Below are 27,986 nucleotides of genomic sequence, written 5' to 3'. Positions count from 1 at the left end.
AACTGGCAACAAATAACAAAGTGGATGGAATGAAGCTATCAGCACAACCAATTCAGTACTGCCTGGAATTGAGAGAACTAATTGATTTGGTTTCTCAAAGAATAGACTCCTCTTGTGCCAAAAGTGAATGATGTGATGCGGGTAGCTTATGTTTATAGGAAGATGGCAAAATTACATTGGGTATGCTCAGTTCCCCAGGTGGGCATAAATGAACTCTTTGGATCTTGTTCATTGCTGCAGAATAAAATCCTGGTTTTGTATAACAGTACAGCCTGGTAGATTTGTTTTTAAGGAACTCCATTGAATTTGAGTAGCATAAAAAACATTCTTTGCTAACAATTTATTGGTATAGTTGCAGAGGTAGGCAATAGGTTGATTTGGTGTCCATTTTTGCTGCCTTGGGAAGGCTTTTGCTGAAAGGTCGCATGAAATACTTTGAACAAATTTAGATAAACATTTTTCTAGAGTTGTCAAGCCAGTAGGTCAGCCTAGCCAGCATAGTTATTCAGTAGTGTTACTGCATGGATACTAGGCTACAATTGGTAGGCATGTTGCAAACATCTTACTTTGAGGTTTTTAACCTTCCAGGATAGAAGGAATCAGATATTGTCATACTGTATGAGCTTAAGGGTAACAAGAGACAAATTCTGTGCAAGCCTTGTGCTACTTGAAAAGTCCAGTTTTTTAAAGCAGAGTCCCCCCCCCACTCCCCAAATTTAATGTGTAAAAGACAGAATTGGTTTGAATTTTCCCTCTTCATATTTTTCATTCTCTCCTTGTTCTAAACCAAGATCATTTTTATGGTGGGGCGAGGATACCTCTCTCCAGATCTTAGCAAAGTGCGAAGTAATTGTCCCAAAGCCATGAAAAGACTAATGGCAGAATGCTTGAAGAAGAAGAGGGATGAACGACCCCTCTTTCCACAGGTAAGAATTTCTCATAATTGGCTTCAGGAGCAATGTAATATTTAGTACTAAATCCAGATATCTTGCTGCTTTAGGGTTACAATTATATTGTCAAATGGGTGAGCCAAAACAGCCTTCCCGCTTTGCTGCAGTTCATGGCACAGTGATTACTGAAGTTGTTTTGGGGATAGGATGGAGACTTGAAATTATTCAGCATCTTTTGCAGCAGAGTTGGAATGCATATAGAAACTGCCATGACACCTCTACTGTTGTTGCAATTCTTTCATCTTCTAGAAAATGCATCACTGCTTGATTCTTCAGTGTCTTCTTGTATGTATAGTTATTTAACAGCATTTTTGGTTAAAAATGTATACACATCCAGCAGTTCAGGCCACATCAAGACTTTTTTACTGTGGACACTACCAAGTCTCCCAGTTCCCAAAAATTTCCTTGGATAATACCAGTGACATACTAGCAAGATTAGTATCACTGATTGCTATTTTGAAAAGGAATGTGATGGTACTTGAGAGCACCAGCTGCTTAAAAAAGTAAACCGCTCTTATTGTACAGTGATAAAAGCCATTGTGATGCAACATATACAATGTTGTATTGAGACTCAGGAGACCTGAGTTCAAATCCCCACTTGGCCGTGAAAACTCAACGAGTGTGTGAGAGTGGATCTGCTGAATAATTCAGTGGTGTAAGTATTTGGCTGTGAAGCCAGAAGTTGGGAGTTTGATTCCCCATTGAGCCTCCTTGACAGGGACTGGACTTGATGATTCATAGGGTTCCTCCTAGCTTTGTAGTAGAAAGATGATAATGATGATTACATCACTCCTTCTGAGATGCTGTGGAAACCCTAATAAAGGTTGCCGTAAGTCAAACATGACTTGATGACACATACCAACAACAAAGTGGTAAAGCATTAAGCATAGTTTTTTCTGCCCTATAAAAATAACTGCCACCATGGACATAGTAAGAACTCGATCCTCCATCTGCACTTAACTGCTCCAAATTGTGTTCAAACATAACTGGGGGGGGGGGGGGGTTAAATTAGGGGGATGATACTGGGTTCCTATTTTGTTTAAACTCACTCCTGGGTACTTCAATTGCACAAGTTTTTTTAAACAAAGTACCTGTTTTTAGAACAAAAAGATTGCTCTCTGTTGCGTATGTGACCTGGGAATGTTGTGGTAGCTTGGTCAGCATGAGGCACGAAAGAATTGTTCCCTGTATCACTGCTGTTATCTGCTTTGAGATTTGAGAGAAATAACAGTTCTTCACCATAAATGTCTGGATTTTTCTTCTCTGTTTTCTCCTGCTCTAAACAAAATTCAAGAGTTGCTGATGCATGTTTCTGCCCTGCCCAAGTGAATCACATTCTGCTGCTGGAAGAAGACCAGCAGCTTAGGAGGTGGTTCACATGTCAGTGAAGAGTTGATCCTGTTTACCTGGTAGTCTATCAAATCTCTATGCACAAAGACCTTGTAAGAAGGGTGAAAGAATATGAAGCGCCATACTATTTTAGGACTGTGCTGAACTTAATATGGCATGACAATTTTAGTACTTGAATTGCAGTTTCTCTTTGTAATGTTCCAATACTGCTTCAAGTGATAAGCCAGTTGTAAAGCCTTGTAAATCTGATACTGACTTATAAATGGGGAGCTAAAGCAAGCAGTTGTGTCATCTTTCACCAGCTTTGTAAAAAGATGGCTTTAGCTCCTATATGACAACTTCTCCCCAATTTACTAAGTTTCTTAGATAAAATTGTGAAAATTGCTCACTGAGACATAATGTGTCTCAGCGTGTGACCCTGTCATTTCTCCCCACCCTGCAATAGGCTTCACCTTACTTTATTTTGTTTTCAGATCCTTGCCTCTATTGAGCTTCTGGCCCGATCGTTGCCAAAAATTCACCGCAGTGCATCTGAGCCTTCCTTGAACAGGGCTGGTTTCCAGACTGAGGATTTTAGCCTGTATGCTTGCGCTTCTCCAAAAACACCCATCCAGGCAGGGGGATACGGTGGGTTTTCTGTAAACTGAACAGAAGTTGATGTCTTCACACATGCTTTAAATTCAGGAAGCTATTATAGCAGGGAAGGCTCAATGACTGTATAAGGACTTATCTAACACTGAGCCACCTGTGTTTTCAGAATGGTATCCATTGCTGGCAATGGATAGCCTAGGAATTGCTCAGCAGAAGAAGGAAAGGTAGTTGAAAACTAATACACAACCATTTGTGTTTGGGTCATAGGTCAAGTTTCTTTTTTTTGTGCCATCTTTGTTTTATAGATGAAATGAGTGTATAGGTAACTGATAGACTTTTACAGTTGTACCTTACATGTTTTGCTTTTGCTCCTTGAGTCTTTGTGGTGGTGTAGCAACAGTTTTTTATTTTGAAGTCAGGGGCATTGCTGACAACACATAAAGGTAAGGTGAAAGACTAAACGGCTGTGTTTGCCCATTTGTTTTAATGCGCAATAATGAGCAAGCAGCACACAACACAAAGATTTGGCAGGGAATAGCTTGTGTTTTGAATTTTCTTCTCACTGCAAGTTGTTGTTTACTTGGACTTGAGAGATGTCTCTTCTTTTTTTTTTGTACCTGGGTTTTATTTTGTCATTGTTATTGCCTTTGTTTCGTCCAGCTGTTGCTTTAACATCTATTATCTGTTTAAAATTGCAGGGTACAAGCCTTTGCATCACAGTCCTTTTAAGTGTTTTAATGATCAGCTAGGCCCAATAGACTAGAAAGAAACTTAAAAACAGTTCACCAAGTGAATCTTGTTTCTGTCCGTTTGGCTGTGCATTAAAATGGCTGCCACGCCTTAAAACAGTGATGTCAGTAAAAGGGTGAGGGGTGTTGTCTTGTAAAAGCTGAATGGTAAACTTTAAAAGTTGGTTAAAGGTGGGAAGTTCCAACACAAATTGTCTTACAGAAGTTAATGGCTTGCTGCTATTGCTCAATATTATTCCGGTTAAAATCTTCTCTGAAATCTCCTTTCAGTGGTGAAAATGTTTTTATCTTCATGTATGGAATTTATCCACTTTGGGTGCAAAATTCCAGAAAAACAATATGGGAGTCAAGAATCTTAACAGAATTCAGCTTAGTTCTCAGTCATATACACCCTATTTTATTTCTGTTTCATTTTCTGTTAGACTGTCTACCTTAAATAGGTAAACCAAAGTGTTAATTTTCATTCCTTCATGTCGCAATGACCTCTGCTGACAGGAATTTAAAAAGTGAATCTCATCAGTATCCCTCCAGTCAAGATTTTTTAACCTGTATGATTACTGTTATTTACTTTGTGATTTCTGATAAATATTCACTAAGGCAGGTATGAGGTATGTACCCTAGCTGTTTTCCTTTTGTATGAAGAAGCTTGTAGAACTTTTATTTTTTATTGTCAAACACAGGAAAGTAGGATAATTCCTCTAAAAGCTAGAGCACAACTGGCAAACTAAAGCATTTAATTTTGTACCAGACATTTTTCAAAAATAGTATTGGGCAGTTAAATCAGCTGATTTTTCAAACAGCATTATCAGTGGATGGGGTGGCAGCAAACCCTAAGATAGGAATAAAAGTCAGGTACAACAGTAATACTGTACCTAGTATCATAAAGTTGCCACTAAGTCTCATAGCCTGTCCTGAACCACCACTTAAACTTCTGCTGTAGTGTAGCCCTAGGGCAGCGATGGTGAACCTATGGCACACGTGCCACAGCTGGCACGCAGAGCCCTCTGTGGGTATATAAGCCATAAGTCAACGGATTGCTGTCGTCCCCCCCACAGCCAAATCTCAGGAGACAGCTGCAGCCGCGGTGCTGGCGCTTTGACAGATGGTGGGCCAGGATCCGGAGCAGCTAGCGCTGACGGCAGATCCGGAGTGGGGTCTCGAGGCACCTCCATGCCCAGGATTCCCCCTTCCACCGCCTTTTCTAGTTCTGCTGCCGTAGCCCGCTGTTTTGTTTTGGTTTTGGTGTGTGTTTTTTGTGTTTGTTTTTGTTTTTTGTCTCCCCCCCCCCCCCCAGTTTGGGCATTTGGGCCCAAAAAGGATCACCGCCACTGCCCTAGGGTATTGTGGGAAAGTTTAGGTAGCAGTCACTTGATGCTAATTAAAGTAGCACAATCATTGGGTACGCCTGCAAGATGGGTGAAGCACTGGAATGGGAGGGGTCTATAAGAGAACCTGTGCCAAGGTTCCCTTAAGTTTACAACCAGCCAGAGAAATTCTGGTGCAGACCTCTTCTGACCTGGTAGAAGTTGTAAATTCCCCCTCCTCTTTGGCCACATACTACGTTTCATATAAGTTTGTTTTGGGTCAGGAGATGAAAGACATCATTACATGGATGAAAAATCTGCAGGTGCATCACTGTCTCAATTCCATCTTGGGCAGCCTAGTTTATGTAAGGTAGTTGGTAGCAACTAAGAAGCATTTCTGCAGGAGAGACGTTACTTTGCAAGAGGTCCATATCAATGGTTCACATGGCCCTTGAGGGGAACTGCTTTTATTGGGCAGTGAATAGGAGAAAGAGGGCCTGACAGTCTGCCAGTGGAGTTTGTGAGTTGGTAGCAGAGGTACAGGAGGCTCACTATTGTGCACACATGTGGTTTTTAAGAACGGCTAACAGGGCTGAGGATGGACTAATGACTTCACATCCCATGTCCTCCTTGGGTACTACTAGTCCCTTAGCAGTTGCACTCCTGCACTATGCCACCACTGTGTGAAGCCTTCTGTTGTGGGCATTGCATTTGACTGTCCATTAGCAGCTCCATTTATACATCAAATAAATCACTTCATGAACTGTTGCATTTTGGAGGGTCCAGGACCATTTCACCCATCTCCTTCATAGCTGAACATTACTGTACTGTATACAGAAGTGTTGGTCACATTGCTGGGTCATGTCATGGAAACCACCCAGAGTGATCTTGAGAGCCAGATGGGCGGTATAGAAGTCAAATAAATAAATATAAATGTCATTCCAGCAGGCAGGGGACCTCTGTTCAGAGTACTGGGGATGTTTCCAAATAATTGCATGCCATGTAGCATGAGAACTGTGGGATCACGGTGCTTCTTGTTTCTTATTGCTCTTTTAAATTAAATTTTGCAAAATTTTGGTTTTGAACCTGAGATTGAGTGACTGTCAACATTAACAAGACTTAAGACAGAACAACTCTTTATGTTGTGCGAAGCTTCAGAAATGGGGAAGAAGCTGAGCCCAGAATGTTGTTGTTGCATGTAGTGCTCTTAGCATATGACAAGAGGAAATAAGTTGGTGAAACTCCCCATCTAAATATATTTACAGTATGTCTTCACAATCCTTTAGGACCAGTTGACACCCAAAGCTGTTAGCTTAAATAGCGGACTAGATGAGTAGTAGAGGAATAATTTCCTGTTTATAGTTTGTTTTAAACCAGCAGTCTGTTTGAACAGATGAAAAGTAGCCAGGTGACATGTTTGAAAAGGAGTGTGAGGACATGAATGTTCTAAAATTGCTCTCAAAGTACAGTATATTGCTTGTCTGCTGTAAAACTGTTTACCGCAGGTCTTCCTGAGAAAAAAACAGTACAGCAACTTGAATAATATGCTGTAAAAAAGTAGAAGTGAATGTAAAATATTCTTGCTGTTTCACAGAACCTCTGTTCATATGGTAAATAAGTTATAAATGTAGTGAACAATTGGCATTTACAGTGGTGCCTCGCTTTACGATTGACCCGCATTACGACGAATCTGCTTTACGACGATCTTTTTGCAGTCGCAATTGTGATCGCAAAACGATGGTCTAAATGGGGGAATTTCGCTTTGCGATGATCGGTTCCCTGCTTCAGGAATCGATTCTTCGCAAAACGACGGTTTTCCAACAGCTGATTGGCGGTTTCAAAATGGCTGCCAGGTAAATAAAATGGCTCCCTGCTATGTTTAGGGATGGATTCCTCACTATACAGGCAGTGAAAATGGCCGCCGTATGGAGGATCTTCGCTGGACGGTGAGTTTTAAGCCCTTTGGAACGCATTGAAAGGTTTTCAGTGCGTTTCAATGGGCTTTTTATTTTCGCTTTACGATGTTTTCGCTTAACGGCGATTTTCCTACAACAGATTATCGCCATTAAGTGAGGCACCACTGTATATCAATGAGATTGTCTTTGAGTAAGCTGCTCTTTTTATAAATCTAACTCTGTTAGCTCCACTGCATGACAATGCATAAAAGTTCCATCCTTTTTCTGCCTGCTAAATTAGCAACAGAAATGTTGGGAGTATGGAGAGTAAACCTCACAATAAGCCTGTGTCATCCCTTTGTAAATGTCTGACATTGAGCTTTTCAGGCAGCAGCTGCCATTCAGTTTGATCTCACATCTTTGTAACCCCGAACCATGTGAACAGCAATTTTAGAAACATGAAAAGTAATAATATTTTATTTGCAAACTCATTCTAAGAATCTCTTCTTCTGGTGTACTTTTAATACACTGCAACCCTGGGCTTGATTTGCTTTCTCTGACACTCCTAGTTCAGCATTGATAACTTTATGTTCTTTCTCTGCCAGCAAGATACCTCAGTATATTTAATTATTATTAACAGTTGCATTTTCACCTAACATCTCCTGCATCCAGTATATATAATATTGAATTTTTACTGGATAACATCTCTGTCTTGCTAATGGATAAAACCCAACTTCTAAAACTTGGCTCTTGTCCTCCCTCTACAGGCGAATTTGCAGCGTTCAAGTAGCCACAGCAACAATGGCAGCAAATCCACTGTCTTACTTTTAAAGTTTTGTGTTCCTACAGTTTCTCTTGATAACATCCAGACTCAGTTCTGCCCCTCAAAACAAAGCAATTTAGAAAAAAGCGATCCATACACTTAAAAGAATGGAGCGACCAATCCAACTCTGGGTTGGAGGGGAAAGTCTCTTGTTAGGAACCAGAAATCTCTCTCTGCTGCCTATGTTTCCACCTCCACTCTAAACACCATGTGCATTTGGAGAGACCCCCTCAGTGGCTGCCTGTACCGTTGGCATCATTCCCAGGAGAGCGGAGGGCCTGCGCTTTGACTTGCTGGTGCTCTGGCATGGTGAGATTGGGACTCCTGCTGCATCATAGGCTTGGGATGGTCTGCTGGTCAGCTTTCTCCCTCTAACAACGAATCATCAGAGGCTGTTGAACATCTGATGACACAGAGCTAATCAAAACAATCATCTTCTGGTCTGTTTTGTGTGTGTGTGTGTGTGTGCACGTGCGTGTGCGTTTGTATGTGTGTGTGTGTGTGTGTGCGCGCGTGTGTGCTTTCTGATCTGTGAATTAATGCAGTATCTCCTTTTCAACTGAGGGTGAGCTTCACCTCTTTCAAATGAAAAAGAACGGCTGTGTTGGGGAACGCTTAGAGTAGAGAGTTTGGGAAACCATTAATTTTTCGGAAAAGGGGATGCTGCATCGTCTCTGTCCTTAATTGCTTTTATCTCTTTTCCAGAGCCACCCTTCTCCTCACCGACCCCAATTTCCCCTTTTTGTACACTTTTCCAAAAGGGTTGGGAGGCCTTTTTCATCAGTCCAGCAACAGACTTTTTTTTTTACAGAAAGTGTGGTGAAGTTCTAAATATGTGGCTTATTTTATGTTCCTTTTAATTCTGTGTGTGTGTGTGTGAACTTTTGGGGGATCCCCAGAAAGTCTAATACAGACTATGTATAACAAGTGTACCTATTTTAAAAGGTGCAAGATAAAGTCAGGTACCTAATGTTTCATAAACAGTTCTCAGGTTGAATTGAATATGTTTTAAAAACAAAACCCAGCCGCAGTCCTGCTTCCTCAAGGATTAGACATTTTAAAAAAGGCTTTGGTACTTTTTAAAAAAGAGCTTTTAATCATGTTAACTCTGCAAATTCTGTGGGTGTGTGGGGTGTATGTGTGTGGATGTTAATATGCAGTAACTTAAGTGGCAGTTTGCTGGTTTTGACTTTTTTTTTTAGTCGTTGAAATGGTACTTGCTGGATCAACACAGATTTATTTTCTCACCATTTTCCTGTCTTCAATTCCTTCCATGTATCTTCTTTTCTTTCCCTGTAATTTGTACCCTTAGCTTAAAGACTGTGTTTTGCTTTCTCTTTTTGCCTTGCCCTTAATCTTGATTTGCACAATGATTCTCAGTTCTGAATTTTGTCAAATCAGGATTAAAAAAATCAAGCTTACTCACAATGACTAACTTTGGTAGAATCATAATACTGTAAGTTAGCAGACTGTTTTCTGTTTGTAAAGAGGCATGTTGGATGCTCTTTGAAAGTGCCTGTAAAAAGCCTTGAGTTTAAATTTGTTTTTGCCCTGCTCTGAAACACAAAAAGATGGAAAGATTCACCCTTCCACAGCATCTGGGTAAAATCTGGTCACTTGAAGAGAGAGCATATTTGATATTTTTAATTTCTAGTTAGCAAATATTTTATTCTGTTGCTACCAGAGACAAGAGAAGGGAGATAATTTTTCTAGAAGGGTTTGTTTGTGGAAGCAGATATCAGTTGTCATGGAGGGGGTTATTTAATATAAAATATCTTCATTTTATGGAGAATTTAGGTATAGCTGAAATATTTAGCAGCAAACCAGAGAGCTTGCAGAAGTTGGAGCAAGAGCTGTAATTGAGATACTGTAAATTCAAACATAAGCTTGGTAGCAGTGGCAATGAAGCCACTGGGCACACCTATTTTGTTGTGTTGGGGGGACATATCCATGTAACAGCACAGGAGTGAATAGTTACAAGAAGCTATGGAGTTGTTCTGTAATTTCTCTTAACTGACTGTTTGGAGAAGCATCTAGTGGATTTGCACAGAAAACAGTAAAGCAATTCATGTTGACACGTGAAAGTGTGTTAGATGCAGTGTAAAACTGAAAAAGCACAACTTTGCTGTTTGTTTTTTGCTGTTCTTAGTGGTGCTCTACAGATTTGTTTAAAGTGGTGTATCTTAAACTTTCTGAAAATGAGCGATCCATTTAAATATATACTGTCTTCTTCCTACCACAAACCTATTGATAAAAATATCTTCCAGAATTGAGGATATGGAAATCCTTCCATTCATAGATACACACTACAGATTGGAAATGTTATTGTAAGAGCTGTAAAACTCTGAAATTAAAAATTCTGAAAGCTGTTCTTCCCATATTATACAAGCCTGATAGGGCAATGAATGTGTAGTCACTCCCATGAATCAAATGTAGATCAATGTGGATCCTCTACAAGGGAGTTTTCTTTCCACCCACATCTTGATGAGATGGGGAGGTAGCATCTATTTCACAATTCAACATCTCCTTGCTCCCTACAGATTAAAAACATTGGAATGGGTACATGTTGGACATGTTATCCATGGTTGACATGAATGAACCAACACTTCCCATGCCAGGAAAAGAAGCAAGCAATTCTTGCATATGTGCAGGGTAATTACAGAATAGTTTTCTTGCAGTTTCCTTCCATAGAGTAAATCTGATGCAGCCCAGCCTCACCCAGCCTCTGCCTCCAGCGACCCCCAGGTAAATTGAGTTTGAGACCCCTGGCCTAGGAAGTGCCAGTGCTGCAGCCCCAGCCTTGGCAAAACCTTAAGCATATTCAGAGAGAGAGAGAGAGAGAATGCTATCCTCTCCCTGTAATCTTGTATCCTGTTTTTCCCCATCTCACCTCCTCTCATCTGTTTTATCAAGTTATATATTTTCATTGCAGAAAACAACCAGCTGTTGTTCCTCTTTTTAGTTGCTCTGAATAGTCCCTTGAGTACTGACTGATGCTGGGCACTCTGCTGCACCTCCCCAGCTGGATCACTCTTTTCTGCTGCAGCTCTGGGCTGTTTGCATCTTTTGTCTGCTACTTTAGCATGTTGCAGTTTGCCTTGAAGTATCAGATAGAGTCTCCATTCTTCCTTGAACGTTTGCCACTCTTAAATAGTAGAAGGAAGTGCCTCAGGCAGTACAGGGAGGAAAACCCTTCTTTGCTGCTCTCCAGAATGCGATCTTTTGAAGATGTAGTATGCTATGGCTTGCATCTCTGCCGTTTTTATGTAGAATTTTTTTTCTTGAGAGGAAGTTCTACTGGTTGCTATTTTTACCTCAGGTAAGTGTCTGCCTACCTCATTTGAAATAACTACTTGTAAAATCTATATTTCTTTTGTCACAGGAAATTGTTATGTCAAGACTAATAGGGATGGGAAATTTGTATCCTGGTTTGATTGTATTATGGTTTTGATATTCATGAGACTGCAGTAACCTTAAAAATTATATAGGTGAAGCACTAAAGAAAGGATTTTGTTCACACAAAGCACTTTATAACAAATGACATATGTTTTGTTTTGTTCTTTTCAGTGTAACAGTGGAGATAATTTGTCTGCAATTCCAGTAGGAAATTTATGTTATCTTCATTTCATTCCTTTTCCCCTCTCTCCTCCTCTCTGGTAGCAAATCTGAAGTTTCAAATATATTTTCCTGGTTCAACACCTAGAATGGCAGGACAAGATGCTATGACCAACATTATGTTTAGAAACATGTGGCCAAAAGCATCTTCACAGCTGTATAACTACAGCAAAGCTTGCAAATTCAATGCTTGCCATAAACCTGTAGCTGATTGAGAAATTTTACTCTAGTTACAAAAGTAGAGCTATCTTATAAAAAAAAAAAAAAAACCCAATTCCAGTCCCACCCACCCAAATATTGTGACTCCTCTAAACATTTAATCTAGTAAGATAATTTCAGCTTCCAGCAGACTAAGTACAATGGTACTAAAGCAGCTAAATAGTTGGGACTTTTAGTCACAAATAGCATAAGGTTACTGTTGCATAGGAGTGCAACAGTGATCTTGAGCTGGCAAAGCAAATCAACATTCTAAAAATAGGGCAGCCCAAACAAAACATTATAACTTTGAAACTGGGCTTCAGATCAGCATCAGATTTGGCACATTTGTAGCAGAGAACCTGCTTTTATTCTGTGCCAGATATTGGGGCAAAGGGTTTTTACGATTTTTTAAAAAGTAAAACTGTTCCTCCACATTCAGAAATAGGCAAGCCTAATTATTTCCAGATTTAAAATATATCATATTGTTTATCTTGAAAGAGAATGGTTGACCGCACCTTCTAGTTCTTCTTTATTTAAAAAGAATCCAGGCTGCAGGGGCTGAAATGTTGGTCCTCAAAAAAGGCCTTTCATAAAGGAGGAAAAAAACTACTTTGTTATAAGACTGAGCATGTGGAGTGCAGGCCAGTAAGAGCATCACAAAATGAAACTTTGCAGTAATTCATAGGTGAGGGAGGGAGAAATTTAGAAAGAAAGGTCAGAATCTTACTGTAAATTTTGTGCAACTACTATGGCTAATAGCAGCTAATGGATCTGGTACCTCAACAGTTAAACAAAGAAAATATTAAGCAAACACTAATAGGATTCTAGCCAATTCATGTTAATGGGCAATGTGTGATCAAAAGAGCTGTTGTTGCTGCTGTTGATGTCTTAAAGGGATCTGATAAATTAGAATTGAATTTTTAAGGAATACTGAAAAAGAATTTTGGAAACAAATTTTTGGGAATTGCTGATAAATTACACCAAAGTCACAAAACCATTTTCAGTATATATAGCATGGATTGCAACCCAGTTAGCATTCCTCATGATACAAAACACGAGTGTCCATTGCCATCCAGTGTGATGGGCTTTCCATCATTGGAGCTTTTCAAACAGAGCTTATATGGCCACTTGTTGAGATGCTTTAGCTGTGGCTTTTATGCTTCAGCAGGGGTTGGACTTGATTACCTTCGGGTCCTTCTAGCTTTACAGTTCTGTTTCTAGATCTCCTCTTTTATTTGAGATTTTCCATTAACAACTGATGTGACCTATCCAGAATAACGGAGATATCAAAAGTATTGAGGCTCTTGGCAAACAAAACAAAATGGTTTATAGAGGACATAACCTCTTTTTTTAACATAACTGAAAAATATGTAAATTTAACAAGAAATTATGTTGGTGAATATAAAAGTCTCAAGATTGCAGTTACAGAAAATTAGCTCTTGAAATCAATTTCAAGAAACCCTTCCAACCCCACTTACAAAACACCATAGAATTAAATAAAGTAAACTTAAAATACCTAGGTGTGACCTTGTTAATTAATCTGAACAAGTTATTAAATTTTAACCCCAATAAATATCAAACAAAACATAATCAAATGGGCAAACTTGAATTAGATAAACAACTTGCTCACACTTTCATATTTATTCCAATTTCTGTTGTTACATATAATGTAGAAACTTTAGCTAATTGGCAACAGAACATGAAACCCATTCATAGTTATTAAAAAAACAAGATCAGACAAATAATATCAGTATTTTGGAACCCAACTAAAGGATGCATCCAAACCTCAAATGTAGCCCCTCTGTTATGAAGCATTCCAGTTAAAACAAATAAGTACTGTACTGTCAGTTGTAGTGACACAGGAAAAGCTTGGCTAGCCATGAAACAAGTGATGGTCAAAGCTCTGCAGATGTAGATTGTAGTCTTCAGTATACAAATTAGTAATATCAGTATCTGTGAGAACAGGAATGGAAAAGATGAAGATCTGAATGAAAACACTACATGAAAAACAGAGGGTTCTGTTAACTGTTGTTATGGTGGCAGCTAGGTGAGGTATTAAAAAGGAAAACTGGAGGAAGAATACGAAGGTATCTTTTATTCTTTTATGTGAGTGAAGTCATACTACCTGAAAAATTAATGAAAGTTGTCAGATGGTTGTTGTGGGTTTTTCGGGCTCTTTTTTGAGCCTGAAAAACCCACAACAGATATTGGGGCAAAGGGTTTTTACGATGTCAGAGTTTTACAATCAGACAAATATTGGGAAGACTTCATTAAGCAGCAGCATAGCTTTAACCAGATGCATTAGGAAGACAATAAAATCAAACCACACATGGTTCGCTCTGGAGAGACATATGTTGATGGGTCGCTTAATCATATACATACCATAATGTAACTGCAGTTTGTCAGTGTAACACTTCAGTAGCAATTAGGTTAATTTTTAACCGTTAACCTATTTTATAGTCCAAATGAAATTTGCATCATTCACATTGAGTATTTATGTTAAATGGAATACAGCAAGAGTTGTGGTTTTTTTAAGTTTCATTTTTATATGCATAAAAATTAAACTTATGGCAGAATATATACTTTGGTGGCTATGTACTGATAGATTTCTTTTCCCTTAACGGTGTCTTTAAGGATAGGCACTTTACCTTACGATTCCACCAGCATGGGTCTACTCCATTCGGAAGAAAAATCTCAGCAAGGAACATGCATTACCTGTCTCAGTGCCATCTTAATGCTATTACATGCCCAATGTTGCTATTATCCTTGTATTCGCTTTGGGGATAGTCAGCAATGTTGCTAAGGGTGTTGCTGCAAGTACTGTCTCTAGAGAACACTAGGGGTGTGCTTTTTCATGTTTCCCAGAATTCTGGGAAATGCAGCCCAGAAATCCAAATCAGCATGTCTGTAGATTTCATTCCCCTGCCCCTGAGAAAGGCATTCAAGTGATTTACTAGCACCATTGGCGCTTCTGCCCTTCTTGCTTCCTGATTTGTTTTTGTTTTAAAAAAAATATGCTGCAGGGCTTCCTGGGAGTCATAGTTGTTTCGGAGGTGCCCTCTATAGAGTTTGCTGCAGTCTCTCTCTCTCTCTCTCTCTCTCTCTCTCTTTGGTTAAACAAATTAACTGTAGGGAGTGAGAAGAAACAGGAAGGCTAAGGAAGCCAATGAAGCTGGGGGCACTGGGGACAAAACCTCCAGGTTTTGGGTTTCTGGGCTGCAACACCCAGGATTTTTGGAATTGAAGTCCGAAATCATGAAAGAGAACCCCCTTGAGGACACCTCACTCCATATCCTAAGACTGATACTTCTGATGTGAAATACCATGTTTTTACCTTTGGTTTCTTGGGCGAAGGGGTACAGGATGATAAAGATTTATGGGGGTGGGGGTTAGATAGACGTTTTAGAGGAAGAGTTAAGATATGAAAGCTTTATTTCACTACATCTTTTTTGGAACTATGAGTGCAACACAAGTAGAGCAAACAGTTCATCATATTGTATCTAAATAATTTTCCATCCTTTGGAAAGGAGAAGAAAAAGCAATCACTTGAAGAGAATGATGCCATTGAGCATTGTGGGAATGTGTTCTGGATTCTCTGGGTCTGTTGCCAGTGGTACCTTGAACACAAAATGAAATCAGGCTTGGTTACTCTTCCGTTGGCATTTCACTGCAACAGGACGGAAATACCCTCTTTTAATATAAGATCAGGTGTAATCCCCTGCATACAAAGGGGGGAAGTTTTCTTAATTAAGGTACACTAGTGTTTTCCAACTAGGTTTCTTCTAGATGGCTTGAATTACTAAGCTTCTTACAGCTAGTATAACTGGCTATGTATGGGCTGTGGAAGGCCCCAGGTTGAGGAAGGCAAAGCTAGACTATAGCAGCTACCCCCTCCCCACGATTTTCTGGGGAATCATTGCCCCACCAATACATATGCAGCAGTAAGCTGTGTGTATTGTATGCAGCAGAAGTACATCACTCCATAAAGTAATGCTGGCTAGTTGAAAGTTTCCCATAGTTATCACCAGCCCCAGTTTGTATTGCTCCTAAAAGTCAGAGTCGTGGTTTTGCAGGTTAATTCAGCCTTGCAATTTTACTCAGCCTGTTCAGTGCATACTATATACAGTACATGTAAAATGATTGTCTATACATTATTAGACTTCATCTGCAGAATTACAGTGGGGTCTTGACTTGAGAACTTAATCCGTATTGGTTCTCAAGTCAAAAAGTTCTCAGGTCAAATCTGCATTTCCCATAGGAATGCATTGAAAACCATTTGATCCGTATCTGCTCTTTTCCGTCCATAGAAACTAATGGGAAGCTGCTATTCTGCCTTCGACCACTAGAGGGGGATAATTTGTTTCTTTTTTTCTTAGGTCAAGAAAGGTTCAGGGAAGGCAGGGAAAATACAGTCCAGGCAGTACCATACCAGGCAGTCTGAAGACTGTCTCCCAGTCCACTCTCTAAACGCTGGGAGGAGTGAGGAAGCAGACAGGCACCCTTTTCACTGGCCAACAGTTAACTGAAAGTTCAAATTTTGCACTTTCCCTGCCTCCCACATGGTTTTTTTTCAGTTCTTAACTCAAATCTAAGTATGTAAGTCAAGTCAATATTTTCCTAAGAGAGTGGTTCTTAAGTCAAAATGTTCTTAACTCGAGCCGTTCTTAAGTCAAGACCCCACTGTAATGTGAAAGCAAGGGAGGGCGTTTTGCTTGCCTTTAAGTTCATTTTAGTACCATGGTTTGAAGCTTTCTGTGCTCACACAAAGAAAGGGAGGTGGCAAGCATGCGAAGTAGAGCCTAGTGCATATGTTTTACTTTACAATGGATCCCGCACACTTCAAAATAGAAATGTATGCTCTCTTTTGTAATTTGCTAAATGACCTGTGCCTTTCAAACAAAACAAAACAAAAACCCTAAACATATCTAGGTGCTTATTTAACCAGAGCGGTGGGTTTGCTTTGGTACCAGTACACTACATTTTCTAATTTAGCTGGAAGGAAAGAAAGGATCCATAAAATACAAAGTTTAGGACAAACCTTAAAAGTAGTGAAAGACACCATACTTCCACAGCAGTGAGCTGAAATCCTGTTGCACAGTTACACAAATTGTGTAACTCTTAGATGTGCATTGCTATAAGTTAAGAAGTCTCCGTAGACGTTATCTGTTGCATGGAGTCACATACAACAGATAACATCTATAGAGATTTCTTAATTTATGGCAGTTTAATTCTAAAAGTAATGCTGTTTGTGTAACTATGTAACAGGATTTCAGCTGTTAATTTCAATGGGATTCTCTTCTGTGGTGTTTTAAGTAGATCGTGCCCATAACGGTTTTCTTCCCAAACCAGCATTTATAGGAACAACATGTGTATGTGTGTCTCTCTACCTTTGGGTGAGTGTGGTATCCCTAAATATGTGTCACTAAATTAGAAGGAACAAATTTTAAACTCTTGAAGTAAAAATACAATAAATTGCATTTGCAATAGTGTAATGAAAATCTAAGACAATATCCCAAGTTCAGGGTCAGGCATTTTTTAAAAGTGTTGTGTTTTCAAGGGACAAATAGTTAATGCTGATTAGAATACCATTTTTTGTGTTAATATATAGTAATCCTGCAATACTAAGGACTGGTTACACTTGTAAACCTAAGCAGACCTTAGCCTCAGGGTTGCTGACAGTTCCAAGAAAAACATATACTGTATATCTTTCTCAGGCTTCCTGTTGAAATAATGGCCCTTGTCAATAAATCCAGCCAGTTGTACTAAATGTATCTTGAGTGACATGCAGGATAAAACCTTAAATAACTAAGAAGCAGGAAATGGACTAATGTGCTTAAGTGCTGTGTTCCATCTGCCTGTCTGTAAAGGGAATAGACTAGGTTCTTAACTGGTCTTTTCGCCAATTTCTTCTTCTTATGTTTTGGTGAAAAATTCTTGACATCCATTTTGAATTAAGTATATAGTATATGAAGTTTATTAATAAGGACATCTTAATCTGCAAATTATTAAAGTCAACAACCCAGAAAATGGCTGAAATCCAGTAGTGCAAGTTGCAGCAGATAAAGTTGATGACATGATCAGCCACAGTGATTTTTCAGAAATTAAATATTTCTGGTTCTCACAAAGGTCTTGAGGTTCCCTTGGGATCCCTTTCATTATGTGGAAGCTGTAGAAACCACGCAGACACAGTGGGGTGGGGAAGAAGTCTTTAATTTTTGAAAAACGTTGCTGCCAGGATGATATTATAAGCAACTGCGATTTTTGGAAATGAAAGCTTCCTCTATTGCCCCCAGCACATTTTGCACGACTAAAGGGAGCTTTGGAATCTTTGGGGGGAGTTGAGTATTTTTAATTTCCAAAAATTGCCACAACTGATGACATGAGCTTTACATGCCATAAGTACCCTGTTTCCCTGAAAAATAAAACCTAACCTGAAAATAAGCCCTAGTATGTTTTTTCAGGATGCTCGTAATATAAGCCCTACCCCCAAAATAAGCCCTAGTTAAGTGAAACCCTGCCCTCCACCATTGTGCAGCAATCAGAAGATGACATGACTGCAAAATAAAACATCCCCTGAAAATTAGCCATAATGCCTTTTTGGAGCAAAAATTAATGTAAGACCCTGTCTTATTTTCGGGGAAACATGGTAGTACTACTAGATTTTGGACAGTGTTTTAAGGTAGCAAATTGTGTAAAATATTCAAAGCAAAGTGTGTTGCTTATATATCATTTATATACCACCCCATAGTGCTTAAAGCACTTTTTGAGCAGTTTAACTTTTAATTATGCAGGCTACATGTCCCCCCCCCCCCAAAAAAAACCTGGATACTCAATTTACCAACCTCAGAAAGATGGAAGGCTGAGTCAGCCCTGAGCCCAGGATCGAACTCAGGTTGTGACAGAAGCTTCACTGCAGTGCTGCAGTTTTTGTACTGCACCATGAGGCTTCTGAATGTCCAAAAAGAAGTCCCAGTGCATGGTCAGTACATTCTCCGTCCAAAGAAGTGTCATAAAGTCAGAGACCCTGTGTGGGAGAGAGGGATTGGGGGTGGTGGTCTCTTTCAACAGCTGGAAGGGGTCTGAGAACATTCTGAAATTGCCTGAGGAATTACCCAAACAGCCATGTCTGTTTCTCACTCATCCTCTGATTATTTACTAGTACCAACCATATTTTTTGTATGTAAGACATCTTATTAGAATTACTTTTTCTTTCTGAGTAGAGAGTGACTAGAGGCGCTGTTTTGGTTTATGGTTGAGCATGGGTTTTTTAAAATACATTATGTGTAATCCTTCCAGCAAAACAACTTTCCCCAAGTAGGTGCTCTCCAGATGTTTTGGGGAAAACCTCCTATAATTCCATTTATATTGGGAGACATGGTCCAACACATCTGAAGGACATCTAGTTAGGGAAGGCTGCACAAATATGTAAGGACCTTGTCGTTCACAGGCCTGGAGTTGGGTGGGAAACATTTTTCAGGTTTGTTTCAAAAGTGAAAGAAAAAATGCAACCAGGGCAAGAGCAGTGTGGGGAAATGTAGGAGCTGTTCCACATGAGAGCATGGGGCCACACTGAAATAATGTGTGACATAAATGTTAAAATTTAAGTGCAATACACATATTTTGAAATTCAAAGCTGTGAATGGTTTTAAAAAAAACCCTCATTCCTTCCAAATCTTCCTCCCTCCCTCTTTTCTTCTCCTTTCTGTGACGGAAACCTGGCAGTGACCAGCTTGTGTTGCCATATTTTATTTCCTCCCTTGGAGTGAGTTTATTCCTTTTGTTCATATAGTAACTAAACAGACCATAAGCTCCCCAGAGCTTTCTTTCCTTTTGTAATGTAAGTTCCTGGCTTGAAAGAAAGTTTTATATGGTAGCAGCGGAACTCTCTTCTTGCTCCCCCAAAAAAGTCCCGGACTGTATGACTGATGCAGGCGATCAGGCTTTTCACGGACACCTGCTTTTTAGGGAATAAAGTAGGTGCTTCTGCTTCCGGCTTGTGACAGCATGTATTTGCATTGAGAGAGCATATTTTCATAGAAGTATGTGCCAGTTGAAAAGCAAGGACTGCTTGCCCAACCACTGGACTGCAATAGCCCTTCTAGCCCACATAGGTAGTTCATGTAATCAGCAGCTCTCCTGGCTACTAGGGACCAGTGATGGACAAAAGGGTTGCTTCTAAGCAACTGGAAACAGAAGTCAGTTTTCTGGTTTTCTGTTGAATTTACCTGCCTTTTCTGCCCAGTGCTCTGTGTTTGTTTTGTTAGTTTGAGAAGAGTTTGTAGCCTCCCATCTGTTTGATTATGCAGGTGCTGTTCACCGTGTTCATTCTTTTTAGTTAGCTAGCAAAAGAAAAGAAGTTCAGAACTTTCTCACCATTGCTTTATTCAGTATCATTCCAGTGCTGAGCTTTAATACAGCACACCCAGAACATCCCCAGGGACCAGTAACCAGTTCTGAGGGCTCTGTATCTAGAAACGCCTGGAAAGGGTTGCCATAAGTCAGAATCAGCTTGAGAGAACCTAAAAATATATTAGGAGTTATTGTTTGCAAGCTGTTTGCCACTTCAGAGTTTTGATATAGGAAGAGAGTTCAATTGCTAACGATTCTTTTTGTCCATTTGTCTCTGCTATAGGAAGTGAGATTCTGTTATGCTTGGCAAGCATACTTGGTGTATAGGTAGATGAAACTTTTGGAAAACACTGAGGCAAGAGAGGCCACTGATACAAACTTAGAACTGTTGTCTTGCTGCTCTTTGAAATGACAAGCAGTCTTCAAACTTGTCAACTCTTGGCATGCTCTGGAAAGATGCTATGGAAGTGATTGCAAAAGTCAACCAAAATAGTTAACTAGATTATTCCAGCAGGCTGGTGAAAAGGAGTGTGTATAGTGTTTCAATTAGTTAAGTGAAATATATATATCCTAACCCAGCATTCCTTGAAGCTATATGTATCACAAGATGTTTTGTCTTTACAAGCCTATCATTTCTAATAATTGGTTCTTTCTCCAGAAAACTGATATCCATTGTTACTTTTTAAAAAAAAATGACAATGCAGAAACTGAAATGTTTCAAGGCCTGTATCTATTTGTAATTCACAGAAAATGTTTTTTGCTTTCCATTTCATAGATCACTGCTGCTTTTTCTCCCTGCTTATTCACAGTACATGCTTATTCAAATCAACTGCAGTTCTCTTTTCCCGTTAAATCCTTTAGCCTGAATTACCTTCATTTGTATTTTGAAGCATTTTCTCTCATGTAAATTTGTACAGTGGGAAATATTGTCCAGTTTGATTTAGAGAGCATGGAGACTTAACATAAAAGTTTGATAGTTGAAAATTGAGATTGAAAAAATATTTGTGTAAAGTTATTTAAAGAACTCTGTATTATATAAAAGGTTAAAGTTCTATGTATTTGATGTGAATACTGCTATAATAAAGACTGATTGCATGGAGAACAGTCTGTGTGAGAGTGTGAGTCACAGATGAATTACAGCTGTTGAACAAACGACTGAAAGCAACGCTACAGAAGTCCTTTTTAAAAAGAACCATAGCAAAGCATTCCCACTACAGTATATGTCTGGTTGTCCAGTTTCTGCCTGAAGAACTCACTATCTCTCTAGGTAACTTATTTAATTGTAAGATGCTGTCAATGAGAATTTTATTTCTGCTCACATTCATCTCTAAAGTCTTACAGTACAGTGGTGCCTCGACTTACGACCGTCCCGATATATGACCATTTCGAATCGTGACCAGCTCCAGCTGCAAAATTTTGGTTTGACTTGTGGCCAGAGCTTCAAGTTGCAAACAGAAAAGAGGCATGGAAAAAAGGCAGGGAATTCAAATTAGAGTACTAACCTTTGGTCGGCGAAGAGCTTCTTTGTAGCTCTTTTGTCCCAACGGTTAGAGCAGTGGTCCCCAACCTTGGGCCTCCAGATGTTCTTGGACTACAACTCCCAGAAGCCTTCACCACCTCTGCTGCCAGGATTTCTGGGAGTTGAAGTCCAAGAACATCTGGAGGCCCAAGGTTGGGGACCACTGGGTTAGAGTATGTGCGTTTGCAGAGAGGCTTGGGACTGCCTGGTGCTGCTTTCTGCTTCTTGGTGACTACATTTACAGGGATTTGCAGGGTGGGTTTGGGGGGATTATGTTTCTGTGCTGTGATGTTTTTTGGTGCGTTTTTTCAGCCCCATCACGTTCCGATGGGGCTGTGTGGGGTGTGTGTGTGTGTGTTTTGTGATTTTTTTTCAGCCCCGTCGTGTTCCGATCGGGCTGGCTATATTGGGGTGGGTGGGTGTTTTGTGATTTTTTTTCCAGCCCTGTCATGTTCTAAAGGGGCTGGCTATGTGGGGGTGTGTGATATTTTTCCCAGACCCATCATGTTCTGATGGGGCTTGCTCTGATCATTTTTTGTTTGTTTATTTTTTTCAGCCAGAACAGATTAATGGGTTTTCAGTGTATTCCTATGGGAAGTGGTGCTTCAATTTACGACCATTTCAAGTTACGCCCATATTCTGGAATGGATTATGGTCGTCCGTCGAGGCACCACTGTACTGTAATTCAAGCAAGCATGGTGCCTAAAACTGAATGGAATATTCCGGAGGAAGGGCTTTTCTTAAAAAGTTCTGCAGTACTATGTTCATGTATAAATTACTGTATCTTTGTTAACAGAGCACAGAATTTCTTATGGAACCCAAAATACCAAATGTTGATGGGGATAAAGGGTGGAGGAATTACTTGGCTGTGATTTTCAGATTATGTACAACCGTTAAGCTCCCTGAAAAAGTGCACTACTTGTGAAAGAACTCCTCTCTCCTTCAAAACTTTGCACTACATGCAGCATTGAGCACAGCCTTTTTATTTACAGTTGAACATATGGTGTTTATCTAGATCAGGACACCCATGTGAGGGTGCCCCTAATAATCAGGGATCTCATGAGAGAAAGATGATGCATAAGCAGGAGAACAAGTATTAAAAGTACAAGTTTCAAATGCAACACGGATCTATTCATGTTACATCCCCTACAGCAGGGGTCCCCAACCCATGGTCCGTGGCCCAGTGCCAGTCCACGGCCTGGGCCACAGAGACAGATCTCCCACCCACCCCGTGCGCATTCCCCCACACACAGCCCCTTCATGCATGTGTGTGTGCACCAAGAGCCCCACCCCTTTGCACCCACACACGTGTGCACCCACCTGTGCAAGTGCCCCTCCGCCCCTTTGCACATGTGCACCCCACCTGTTCGCACATGCACACAAATGCAGGGTGCCCCACCTTCCCCGCACACAGACCCTGTCCTCCCCCAACCGATTTGTGGTATCAGAAAGGTTGGGGACCACTGCCCTACAGAGTGTTCCACTGAACTTCCACAGAATGAGCTGTGTTTTCTAGTTTTATTTATAATTTGAATTCGAAGTCTATAGAAAGTGAAGCATTCATTTCTGTAGGTCTGCTCCCGGACATCTGCAAGCAATAAAGACAGATAGTAAGTTTAACTGATTTTCCTTCTGTGTATGCAAATCCAAATACTTGGAACCAAGAAAAGTCATGCAGGATGAATAAGCTCAGGGCATCCTGCTTAGTCTCCTGCAGGGCTGATTACAGCATCCTACAGCATGAAAAAAGCAACCCACCCTATCTCTAGCATCACAGTTATCTTGTAGAACAAGTCTTTTCCAAATTGATGGTCTGCTGTTGTCTGAACTACAAGTCCTATCATCCTCAGTCACTGACAGTACTGGGTGAGGCAGATGGGAGCCATCGTCTTAATCCATCTGAAGGGCATGAGGTTGGAGAAAAGAGTGTAACTGAATATCTTCAGTTAAAAGTTGAACAATACCGTAAGTATACATTACACTTTAGTTTCATTTTTTAAAAATCCTGTTTACAAGCTAGAATAGACAAAGAGAAACACAAACATGGGCATATGCTGTTACATGTACTTTCGACTGAGGATTAAGTTACACTGAATCAGAACATAAGGCATGCTACATATAGACTTGCAAGGGTTCTTCCAACCCCACCTTGAGATGCTGGGAAATGAACCTGGGATCTTTTGTATGTACACTACCACAGAGAGACACCTTCCCCTTAATTTGACACAAGTGTCAATACTTCAAGTGCACCTCATCTGTCTAAATTCAGGAAACAAACACTATCTCAACATTATGACTTCATGTTCTGAATGCTTTTATATTGTATTTTAACATTGACTTAGGGTAACTTTTTTAAAAATTTGGAACCCTTACTTTGGAACAGATCTATTCATCATCAGAAGGGATTCCTAGTTCTTCATCTGTCCACTGAGTCACATCTGGATAAGGAAAATGGCCCTGTTGGAGGTGAAGAGAAAAGTATAAGCCAGCCACAAACAGTAAAAGCAAAGCAAAGCGTGCAGCTTATATACCGCCCCATAGTGCTTCAAGCACTCTCTGGGCAGCTTACAAGTTAATTATGCAGGCTACACATTTCTGATAATAGGAAAACATGATCGGTAGTGGATGCACCAGCATGAAAGCCAATTGGTTCCATTCCAGGAGATTTTGAGATTGCACCCAAGATAGTTTGGTGAGAAGAAATTTGGAATAGAGTTTACCAATACTGGCAGGAAGACTTATGGCCTATAATTATTGAGTTGGGAGGCATCACCTTTCTCATAAATTGGAATTATAATAATTTTAGATTGTTCACGCTGCTAAATAATACCAGCAAATTTCCTGAAACTTGGTTATCTTCTATTATATTATTATGACTTTAGGGAAAAGTTTCATCTTGCATAAGTTTTTATAGTTCGCAAAATTCTTCAATGCATAAATGTTATATTAAAAAAAACTTGCTAGTCTTCCAAGGTATCACAAAATTCATTGTTGTTGCACCAGACAAACACAGCTACCTACCTAGAAATTTCAACATTTTAGAACAAGTTTAAAAAATCATATCTTCCAGTATTATAGACATGGCAAATTATGTGATTCTGAGATCAAGTTCCTCCTAACTCACAGACGCAGGCTGGGTTTAAAATTTAGTCCCCCATGATGTAGTCTCAGTCATCTATAAGGTGTGGAGAATTCATGCAGCTTTTTGCTGCCTTCTTTTCATTTAAAAAGACATACTCCCACTTTTACTCCACCCTGAGTAGATTCACTGAATCTAGAGGGGCGGGTAAAAGTTGGAAAATAAATAAACATAAATTAATTGATTAAATTAGGAACCCAGTATACCAGTCAATTTGAGCAGCATCAAAGTTCTAATTGGGACTTCAAGTATCTCCGCAAGAAAAAAAAAAAACCAAAGCTCCTAAGAGTATACTAAAATCAGCATGTAAACTCCTTAGGAGTTTCATTTTTTTATTCTCTGGACTTCAGGAATGTAAAATAAATTATACTGAGTTATGCCCTGATTTTTACAATCATTCCATTGTGGATAACAACCGAATAAAGCTTTGGATTGCTTGAAGGTAACTTGCTGCTTTTTTTTTTTACCTGATCAAGGAGTCCATTTTGATTATTTTGGGCTACTGGAAGAAGAAAAAAATCTAAGAACCTGACTTGGGAAGATGTTAGCTATAGTAGGGTTGACTAACATTTTGCTTAGAATTTTGCAGGTCAATCTGGTGCTCTCCAAACATGTTAGATTCTAGTTCTCATTCTCATTAGCCAGTATGCAAATGTTAATGTTGAAGTATTCAATACAATAGCTTCAGAACCCTTAATGCTATTCCTGTCACGCCAACACTACCACCATCACCACCAGAGAACAGGATGCAACAATTTACAGTGGTGCCTCACAAGACGATGTTAATTCGTTCAGTGAAAAACACTGTCTTGCGAAAACATCGTCTTTCGAAATGCGGTTCCCCATTGGAATGCACTGAAACCTATTTAATGCGTTCCAATGGGGAAAAATCGTCGTCTTCCGAAAATCGTCCATAGAAAAATGCTGTCTTGCGAAAACATCGTCTTTCGAAACACGGTTCCCCATTGGAATGCACTGAAATCTATTTAATGCGTTCCAATGGGGAAAAATCGCCGTCTTGCGAAAATCGTCCATAAAAAACATCATCTTGCACAGCGCAACAGTGATCGCAAAAAACAATCATCTTGCGGATTAATCATCCCGCGAGGCAATAGTCTTACGGGGCACCACTGTACTGAGCTTGCATTTATCATTTCTTACCAAGCACAGGGATTTGGGAATGTACAATCAGTACCTCTCTACAGGAGATGGCACCTTAATGTTACTGCTGTATACTCCTTTCCAGCCCACTTAAGTCCTCACCAGCACTTCATCATAATCATGCCAGCAGTGCCACAGGATCCAGAACCACATGAAGCCACTAACTGATTCAGACACGATGATCTGGTACCGGGTTATCTTTGGTGCCTGGCGGTAGGAAAATTCACCATGTTCACTGGAACTACAAGGCAAAATCCATGAATAGAAATATAAACAGGCTTATGTTAAAAACTAGATAAGTTTCATTTCTTGGGAATATCTGCTTCTTTTAAAAAGTAGTATCATTTTCTGAACACATGTAACTACAAAGATATCCTTTGTATTTTATTTTAAAAAAATGTTACCCCACCTTTCTCTTCAAAATTATCCAAGGAAAACCCCTGAGACACCAGAAATATCACTGTCTGGAATTAAATGGACAATTGTTTTGAGTTTATAAGGCACTTTTCCATAACATATCCTTGGAATTAAGAGCAACTGATCCCAGATCTATCCATGCCTGAATAGGTAATCCTGGGATCAACTAGAAACTTGGAAAAGAGCAGTTCAGGTGAGTGGCCTCAACCTAAGAATTAAGAAACAAGATCAATACAGTACATAGCACTCCACAGTTTTGAACCACATTAACTTGTTGCAACCTCTGATCCCAGTGTCACCTGCCCCATCGACCAGATCTTTCCAGACCAGGCTCCTCTCTGTGGTCACCACAAGGGACACAAAAACTCTTCTACTAGAGGCAGGGCATTCTCCATGGTGGCTCCAAATTTATGGAATCAGCTCCCAGAGGAGCTACACCTGGCTCCCTGTCTTTTGTTCAGAAGAAAACTTAAAACATTTCCCTTTAGGGAGGCCTTTCATACTGATCCGAGCAGATATTTTTCTTGCCTCTGGTCCAGCCACTTTTGTAAATTGTTCTGGTGCCATCAGGTTTTTATACTGTTATTAACTGTTTGTTTAGTTTTTCTTGTACTGTGTTTTAACTTGTTAAATCACCTAGAATAGTGTTTTGCACTAATGAGGTGGTATACGGACAGTTAGACAGATACAAGTACCAGAGCCAAGGTCACAGGTCCTTTCATTAAAAATTCATCGCTGGTTTTCTCTGGAAGGTTGGTGTTTTTTTGTTTTTTTTTTCACCAACAAGAGGCAACCTGCAACCCTCCACCTGTAGAGTTGCAAGCCCCATCCACTGGCTATGCTATGCTGGTCATACTCCATGAACATCCGCAGGACTATATAACTCTGGGGCGTCATTGGATTGCTCAGTGGTTTAGGTATCTGGCTGTGGAGCAAGAGGTTGGAAGTTCAATTCCCTACTGTGCCTTATGTGGCCCTGGACAAGCTGCACAGTCTCAAAGCACACCCATAAAGGAATGGTAACCCCAAACTGAATTATGTACCCAACCTACCGCTTTTAGTGACAACCCTGTTTCCCTTTCCAGATCTTACACAGACAGGCTGGGGTTGCAAAACGAAGTAAAGAAAAGAGATTTTTCTATCTGGCTCGATTCACGAACATAGAGGCACATACCCGTTACTGTTCGCTTCTTAGAGTGTTACTGTTACTTATATCCTATCGCATGTCAATGCCCTCCAGCCGGCTAGGCCAGTCGTTCCTAACCTTGGGTCTCCAGATGTTCTTTAACGGCAACTCCCAGAACTCCTGACCGGCACAGCCAGTGGTGAAAGGCTTCTGAGAATTGCCGTCCAAAAAAACACCTGAAGACTCAAGGTTGGGAACCACGGGGTTAAGCACTCCTTCACCTCTCTTTACCGACCTATTTTTTTTAAAAAATTAACAACAGCCCTGTGGGGTCGGCCCCTTTTGAACCCCTGCCTCAAGGTCACCCAGCGAGCTTCACAAGCCACTGCTCCCAGCCGCTCATTCTACACAGCTCTAACCCCTGCACCGCACTGCTTCTCACGCTCGCTACCTCGTGCCTAACGTTCACCCCGGAGGTACCTCGGCTCCCCCCCCGCCGCCGCCCTCTGCTCTCCCTTAACAAGGAGAGCGTAACCCCCCCTCCTCTGCGAGCTTTCCCCCGCCTCCCTGGCCCGCCAGGTTCCTCCACTTACCGCCGGACTCCTGACACGACACCGGTGCCACTTCGGGCGCGAAGGAGCCCCGCGACGAGGCGGAGACCCCCGGCCCCTCGACACAGAGGCCCAATCATCCTGGCGGCCGCCGGCGGAGCCCTTCACCCGCCCGCAATGTCGCTTTCTGCCATTGGCTACACGGCGCCTCCCAAGAACCCGAGCCCTGATTGGCTATTCCGCCGGCCT

At 40.4% G+C, this 27,986-nt stretch overlaps 2 protein-coding genes across 5 annotated transcripts in view; one reads left to right on the top strand and one right to left on the bottom strand.

Moving 5' to 3' along the window:
* The window catches only part of BRAF (B-Raf proto-oncogene, serine/threonine kinase), an 81,240-nt gene extending 60,314 nt beyond the window's left edge, over nt 1-20,926 (top strand). For all 3 annotated transcript variants that reach the window (XM_072999954.2, XM_072999955.2, XM_072999956.2), the window contains 3 exons: nt 792-926; nt 2,774-2,927; nt 7,607-20,926. In XM_072999954.2, coding sequence (XP_072856055.1) covers nt 792-926; nt 2,774-2,927; nt 7,607-7,629 — 312 coding nt within the window. In that variant the 3' untranslated portion in view covers nt 7,630-20,926. The remainder of the gene's footprint in view (nt 1-791; nt 927-2,773; nt 2,928-7,606) is intronic.
* Nucleotides 20,927-22,847: 1,921 nt separating this feature from the next.
* Nucleotides 22,848-27,953, bottom strand: NDUFB2 (NADH:ubiquinone oxidoreductase subunit B2). Of its 2 annotated transcripts, none has more exons than XM_020800489.3 (4): nt 27,780-27,953; nt 25,746-25,884; nt 23,717-23,800; nt 22,848-22,931 (listed from the first exon to the last, which is right to left on the bottom strand). In XM_020800489.3, the coding sequence occupies exons 1-3, from the start codon at nt 27,875-27,877 to the stop codon at nt 23,729-23,731; spliced, it is 309 nt and encodes a 102-aa protein (XP_020656148.1). In that variant the 5' UTR covers nt 27,878-27,953; the 3' UTR covers nt 22,848-22,931; nt 23,717-23,728. The 2 variants fall into 2 exon arrangements, with proteins under 2 accessions (XP_020656148.1, XP_078232376.1); XM_078376250.1 differs by having other exon boundaries at nt 22,848-23,242; nt 27,780-27,947.
* Nucleotides 27,954-27,986: the final 33 nt, after the last annotated feature.

Source organism: Pogona vitticeps, chromosome 5 (genome assembly GCF_051106095.1).
Source record: "Pogona vitticeps strain Pit_001003342236 chromosome 5, PviZW2.1, whole genome shotgun sequence".
In the NCBI taxonomy this organism is placed as follows: Eukaryota; Metazoa; Chordata; class Lepidosauria; order Squamata; family Agamidae; genus Pogona; species Pogona vitticeps.
The sequence above is the reverse complement of the archived record's forward strand: the minus strand, read 5'-3'. Positions and strand labels throughout refer to the sequence as shown.